General features: G+C 44.8%; 1 protein-coding gene across 2 annotated transcripts in view; it reads right to left on the bottom strand.

The window, feature by feature from the left end:
- The window catches only part of LEMD1 (LEM domain containing 1), a 34,772-nt gene that overhangs the window by 7,964 nt on the left and 20,365 nt on the right, over window positions 1–6,443 (bottom strand). For both annotated transcript variants that reach the window (XM_015419350.1, XM_015419349.1), the window contains exon 6: window positions 4,371–4,469. In XM_015419350.1, the coding sequence (XP_015274836.1) occupies window positions 4,371–4,469 (99 nt within the window). The remainder of the gene's footprint in view (window positions 1–4,370; window positions 4,470–6,443) is intronic.

Genomic DNA, 6,443 nt, shown 5'->3' with positions numbered 1-6,443 from the left:
GATAGGCAGCCTCCATGTCTTTTACTATCTCATCCGCTGATAAGCCTGTTACTGGAGCAATAATCTCTCCCAGACTCTTCTTCAGATCTTCTTTTTCACTTTCAGGCACCCCCTGAAATCTGAGAGTCATAATAAATGAGTTTCCTGAAGTTTTTGTGTCGTTTCCACATCTGTCACTCTTTTCTTCATTTTCTTATTTGCGGTGTTTATCTCTGTAATTTTCTCAGTTGCTTGCTCCACTTACTTTTCCATTTCTGCCAGCTGACGCTGCTGTGAAGCAAAGTTTTGATTTAGTGTGGCCAGTTGCTGGTTAATACCACCAAGTTGCTCCATTACCGGCTTGAGCATATCCGCTAGCAACTTCATGACGTCTGCTCCCTCTTCTGGTCTTGGACTCTGGTTTCAGTTTAAACTTTCCTCGGGAAGCCGCCATGTTCCTCTTTGTTTACACTTTCAAACCGCTTTGCCAGGGCTCGAAAAACTCGTCGCTTCACTATCGGTACTCAAGTAAGTCTCTCAGAAAAATCTTGCTGTTTGTTTCCCCCCTACCCCCTTTGCTACGTTAATCTGTCCATGCGCTTAAGAGGCATTTCTCCTTGCACTCCGCTTTTCCCACCGGGGGTTTTTTTACTCTGTTTTAGTACAATAGTCTGTTTACTTAGAACTCACGTTCATTGTTGGTCATATCTTTGACCTCGCTCTCTTCATAGTTGTTCCGCTCGATCTCCTGAATACTGTCTCGATGGCTTGAATACTGGCAAGGAGATGTATGGCATCCAGGGTCCTTTTCAGTTTGTTTGGGTCTTTTATCATTGGTGAGGGGACAAAGCAGTCTAAAGGTCTGCTTAGGAATTCGATGGAATAACCCCTGCTGGTGATTTCCAGCGACCCGTCATCTGCATTGGACTCGGCCCAAGTCTGATGAAAAAGAAGCAGATGTCCCCTCCACTAGCACCAATGTCGAGTCACGCTTTTGGTGTCTTGTTGTCTCATACAGACTTGTCATCTCTGGGTGAGAAAGTTCTTCCTGACCTATTGTGGAAAGGATTCCTTCTGAAGTTCTATCTGGAAGTTCCCCAAGATGAGCGTCTGCTATCTCTATGAGGCTCGTTGACCTCGAAAGGAGAAGTTGCCAGGACCCCTTCTATCCGATCTGCCCAGGGATCTGGGCATCGCCTTCTTTTTATCCTTTGTTTCTATAAGGATCTTGTCTAATGCCTCTCCAAAGAGGTGGTCACCTTGAAAGGGGTATGCTGAAACAATGGACTTGGCATGAAGATCGGCTTGCCAGGTCTGTAGCCAGAGGATCCTTCTGGCAGCGACAGTGGAGGCCAAGGCCCTGGATGAGAAAATCATGGCATTGAGCATGGCATCCGCGGAGAATAAGGAAGCCTGTAAGAGCCTGTTTGCTCCCTCAGCTAGACGTTTGTTGGAGCCTGCAATAAGCTGAACCATCTTTTTGGACCATGCAGTAGAGGCCCTTGCCACTACCTTGGCTGTGGCAGTCGCTCTGATGGCCATGGCTGTGGCTTCATGTGCCTTGCACAATGCGAACTCAGCTTTCCTATCCATGCTGTCTCTCACCATGCCTTCACCATCTTCAGAAAGAAGGCCTGCTGTTTGAAGCGCAGTGATTGGAGCATCCACTAGCGGGACCTGCAAAAGCTTATCAGTGAAGTTAGGTAAAGCATATAGTTTCTTAACGTTAGGAGGGCAACTTTTGTTAGCCATAGGCTTATCCCATTCCTTAACCAACTGCTTTTCTAGAAATTCAGGGAAAGGAAAGACTTTCTCCACCCCTGGGGCTCTTGGGAAATAATCTTTACTCCCTCTTGGCCGGGACCCGTCGCCCGGATCAGAGCTGTTGCGGTTGTCTGCCTTGGGTTTAGGCAACAGTTCTAAGGCAGACATAGTCTTTCTAAGTAAATACTGATAGTCCTCTGACTTAAAAAATCTCATGGAAGATTCTGGCACTTCCATCTCCTCTTCCACCTCCTCATCTGAAAGAAACTCCCCTTCTTCCCTGTCCCTGGCTTCGCTGTCCCCAATTTGAGAAAGGTCCCACTGGGGTTCATCCCTCATAGTACAAAAGTGCTCTTTTCTAGCCGCTTTTGTTGGCCAGGTAGGCCTTCCCTCCTCTGGGTTTCCTTGAGGGCAGCAGCTAGTGGAGGAATGAGGGTGGCAGGGACCCATAGCCCCTGAATGGGAACCACGTTGTAAGACAGAGATTTCTTTTCTCATGGCTCGCCTAAAGAACTGCATAACTTCAGGAGTCAATAACGTGCTTCCACCCCTGTCGGGGTTACTCATGGGTAGACCCATAGGAGAGAGTGGGTGATCTCAGGATCTGTCTCCACAGGCGCTTGAGCGCTTGGAATGGACAACACACTGTCCATGTGTGAACCAGCGATAGCTGCCCCGCAGCCTTCCCCTGTTTCTTCAGGGGTTTTGCGTTTTGCTACCCTTTTCAAAATGGCGCCCGCAGCGCTTTCCTCTGTTGGCGAGTGTGGCCGCTTTTTGGCGCACTTTGCCTTGTGCACTGGCGGCGCTGCCACAGCAGAGAACGACATGGCGTTTCCCTTGGAATTAGGGTGTTGTGCAGGCAGCAGTTTTTCGTCCCCCTCAGACTCGGAAAGAAAGCTGAGTCCTCCCGGGCTGACATGCCGCACCTGGGGCGTCAGGCGAAGGTAAGAGGGGGAAGAGGCAAAGTGAGTGAAAAGGTGAGGGTAAGATAGAGGAGGCAGAGATTGAGGAAGGTATTTAGAAATTTAGAAAAGATTTTGAGACATCACCCTGCCAACAAAGGTCTGTATGGTCTTTTTGAGAAAAGGTTTGTCAAAAAAGGCAGCAAGTGCCAACTACTTGCTGCTCTCCCTAACAAGGCAGGAACAAAACTGAGCCGAGGGGCGTGTCCCACCTAGAGGACAGGAAGTGAAGTTTTGGTTCCTGCCTCCCTAAGGATAGGGTGGGAAACACCCAGCAAGATGTCCTCCTCTCAGAGGGAGAATCAGATGACAAATCACTGCAAGACATTTTCAGGACTTTTCAACCAACCACTTTACTTTTTTGTTAGTTATCATTTTCTTCAGTCTTTTTACTGCAGTGAATAATGGGGGATTTTGCAGTTTGTAACAGGTTTAACTGCTGTGCTTTTTCTATGTTTCAAATATAACAAGAAACACTTTTTGAGCTTCTAATGTTAATAATCAATTAAGAATTCAGTATGAACACTTGGATATGTGTGTCTGCAAAATCAACCTCTATATTTGCCTCTTTTGTATAATTATATGTCTAAGGAACATACTGTACACTACTGTAAAAGACACTATCTAAAAGCAATTATCAGATCTGTCAAACTAAACTTACTGAGTATATTTTTATTATACCTTTCTAAGTACTTGACATGGCATCATTTTGGTACCAAACCTGCCTCCCCAGTGATGCGGAAGGGGGAAGGGAAAAAAAGGTGACCCCCCGCCCCCAAAAAAGCCACAGTAAGACCTGGTTTGTTTGCCAGGTTCACTCCTGGCTAACAAGTGCTTCTCACAGGTTCAGCGGGAGATGGATGCCAATAGTATTTCAAAATTTCTATTACTTTCCCCCATTCCACCCTTCTCCTTACCATAAACTGCTTCACATATACATATGCAAACTCGCACACTTCCTGTGATCAGGAAGCTGGCCTGACTGAGAAAACATCCTATGTGGCACCACCTCCTAACTTCCCCTTAGCAGCCACAATGGGAATAATGGAGTCAGTGGACACCACAGCACCTGCAGGCGCTGCACTGGGGAACACTAGCACTTATGTTACAGCATGGTTTGTTTGATCATCTGAATGCAGCCTTATTCTCTTTCCCCTTCTGCTGAAATGTGTGCTGGATCAAATTTGTTGAACAGCAGACAGCTGCTCTCCAGCCTGTAAGAGCTAACAAGCTATGATTACATACATATCTTCAACATGTTTGATCAGACAAAGAGCCTCAGATGTTCTTGGGCTGACATATTTCCTTGCTCTATCCTCCTCCCCTTGCACGCTGTGCCAAGACTGAAGGGGAGGGACTCTTTCCTCCCTTACTGCTGAGTGAGCCTGAGTTCAGCCAAAGACATGTATGACCAAAGGATTCTTGACCACTGGCTCTTAGCCCATGGTTTTAAGTGAGCTGGACCTGGGGAGCTAGGCCCACTCCAAGATGAGTCATTGAGATATTAGAGTGATCTGTTGTTCACAAGTAACATTTTCTTGATATTTTGATCTATGTCTCTGCTTTCAAGGATTTGATGTATTTATCAAAAAAAAATTAAAAAACAAATTCTTTGTATACAATTTAAATTCTTAATCTGTTACATATGAATTGTTGCAAGAATACCATTTGCCTGTGATCTCTGTTAGGACTGCTGCTGGCTTTCCTCCTTTGTCCTTGGGACCGATATGCTGCTACTTTACTCTCTGGCAATAGTTCCTGTAACTGATAATAGACAAGATGACATTTATTAAAGTAGTATAAGCAAAGGGTGGAAACAAGAAACAGTCATGGCAAAGGCTCTTTTGTCTTAGGAATGCTGCTTGTACAACTTAGTTCTTGGGATCTACAGTCAACAAAAACTGTCCACTTGCAATGTTTTCTTTAGCAACAATCAATTCACATCCTCACTTGAAATGTAATTAATTCACATTTTAAACTGCCTCTGGCAGTTTCAACAAAGGGAATGCTCTTATACTGTTCTAGTCAAGCAAGAAGAAGCATCACATATCGAACTGTATCCATACCAATTCATTTTTGAAGGAATTTTGCTGGTGGTAAATAGGGTCCTATGAAATCTGCACTTTGCCCTATGATCTGTCATTGAGGGCTGACTTATACATACAGGAGAATGAGGAGAAAGAATGCTGATGGGATATACTGGACTGCACCACTGCAGATGGCAGATTCTAGTTCTGAACACTTTTTCACATAAAAAACTTTATGCAAGTAGAAAACTTAGCACAGTAAGAGAGAAATCTTCTGCCTCCTTTCTTTGCTTGCCATCTTTGTTTTCAATTTGCTGGGAGATTTTAACTTAAGGAACATGCCAACATGTGATCCTCCACCTGTAGACTGATATGTCATTCTACCCCCTTCCCAAAACTCTGATTAAAACTGACTTGTAAAAACATAACATCAGTAACACCTTGCTAATTTTTCGTTTTAATTTCTTTTTTTTTAAAGAGTTTTCTAACACTGCTTGACCTTGACTGTCAGGGTCCTCAGCCATTCCTTCTTGCATTTTGCATGAAAATACATGGGGCACATATCAGTGAGCACTCAAGTGCATGGTTACAACTGTAAAATTCTAGCCTTATTTTAAAAACTCATAATGTTGAGCTCCAGAATAGAGGAAGGAAATGCACTGTTGCTTGTTATCCTGGAAGAAGTAAAATGAAGTGCATCCAGGAATGTGGATGTAAGCACAACTAAGGGTCTCATTACACAAGATGTGAAACTTGAGTTGGGTTAAAAAGGTAAAGGTTCCCTTGATTGAAAGCCAGTCGAATCCGACTCTAGGGTTGCGGTGCTCATCTCCGTTTCAAAGCCGAAGAGCCAGCGCTGTCCGAAGACGTTTCCGTGGTCATGTGGCCGGCATGACTAAACACCAAGGCCCACGGAACGCTGTTACCGTCCCACCGAAGTGGTACCTATTTATCTACTTGCAATTTCTTGCTTTCAAACTGCTAGGTTGGCAGGAGCTGGAACTAGAGATGGGAGCTCACTCCATCATGCAGCAACTCGGATCTCGAACTGCTGAACTACTGACCTTCCACAGCCTGCAGTTCAGCGTCTTAACCACTTGAGCCACCGCAGCTCCTCGAGTTGGGTTAGGGGAACCCAAAAAATGGTGTGGGCCGTTTGTTCCACTGCTGGTTACATGTGACTGCAGAGACATGTAGCCAGTAGCAGGACAAACAGCCCCACCTCTGCTATTCTTTGCTGTCGAAAGTGGCACAGGATGGGAGGGAAGGCTGAATCTCCTTCTGCCACTATGCCAGCCAATTAGTCTCCACCCAACTATTTCAAAGGTGAGTCCCGGTCAGACATTAAACATAGGTTGGGGGGGAGGAACTGCCAAGCCGAGTCATGTTTCATGTGTTGTATAATGAGACCCCAAAATTATACAGACTTTTGTTGCAGTTGCCGACTTCCTTTTTTTTCTTTTTCTTCAACATTTTATTTTCTCCACATATTGTCCCTTTTCACACACAAGGATCAATTAAAATTATGTACATGGGGCAAGAAAGGGAAATGGGGCTGTGACACTCTCCTGAAACAGCAGTTGCAGACTTTTTAAAACAAAGTGGAATTTCTTTCAGAAATCCGGAAAAATTACCACCAATTTAAGCATACGTGTGGCCGCAATATGGGAAAATAAAATATTCAGATTATTTTCAAACATAGGAGGCAGGA

The sequence above is a fragment of the Gekko japonicus genome, unplaced genomic scaffold (assembly GCF_001447785.1).
Source record: "Gekko japonicus isolate JY-2015 unplaced genomic scaffold, Gekko_japonicus_V1.1 scaffold276, whole genome shotgun sequence".
Classification (NCBI taxonomy): domain Eukaryota; kingdom Metazoa; phylum Chordata; class Lepidosauria; order Squamata; family Gekkonidae; genus Gekko; species Gekko japonicus.
Note: the sequence above shows the minus strand (reverse complement) of the source record. Positions and strands in the feature narration are given on the sequence as shown.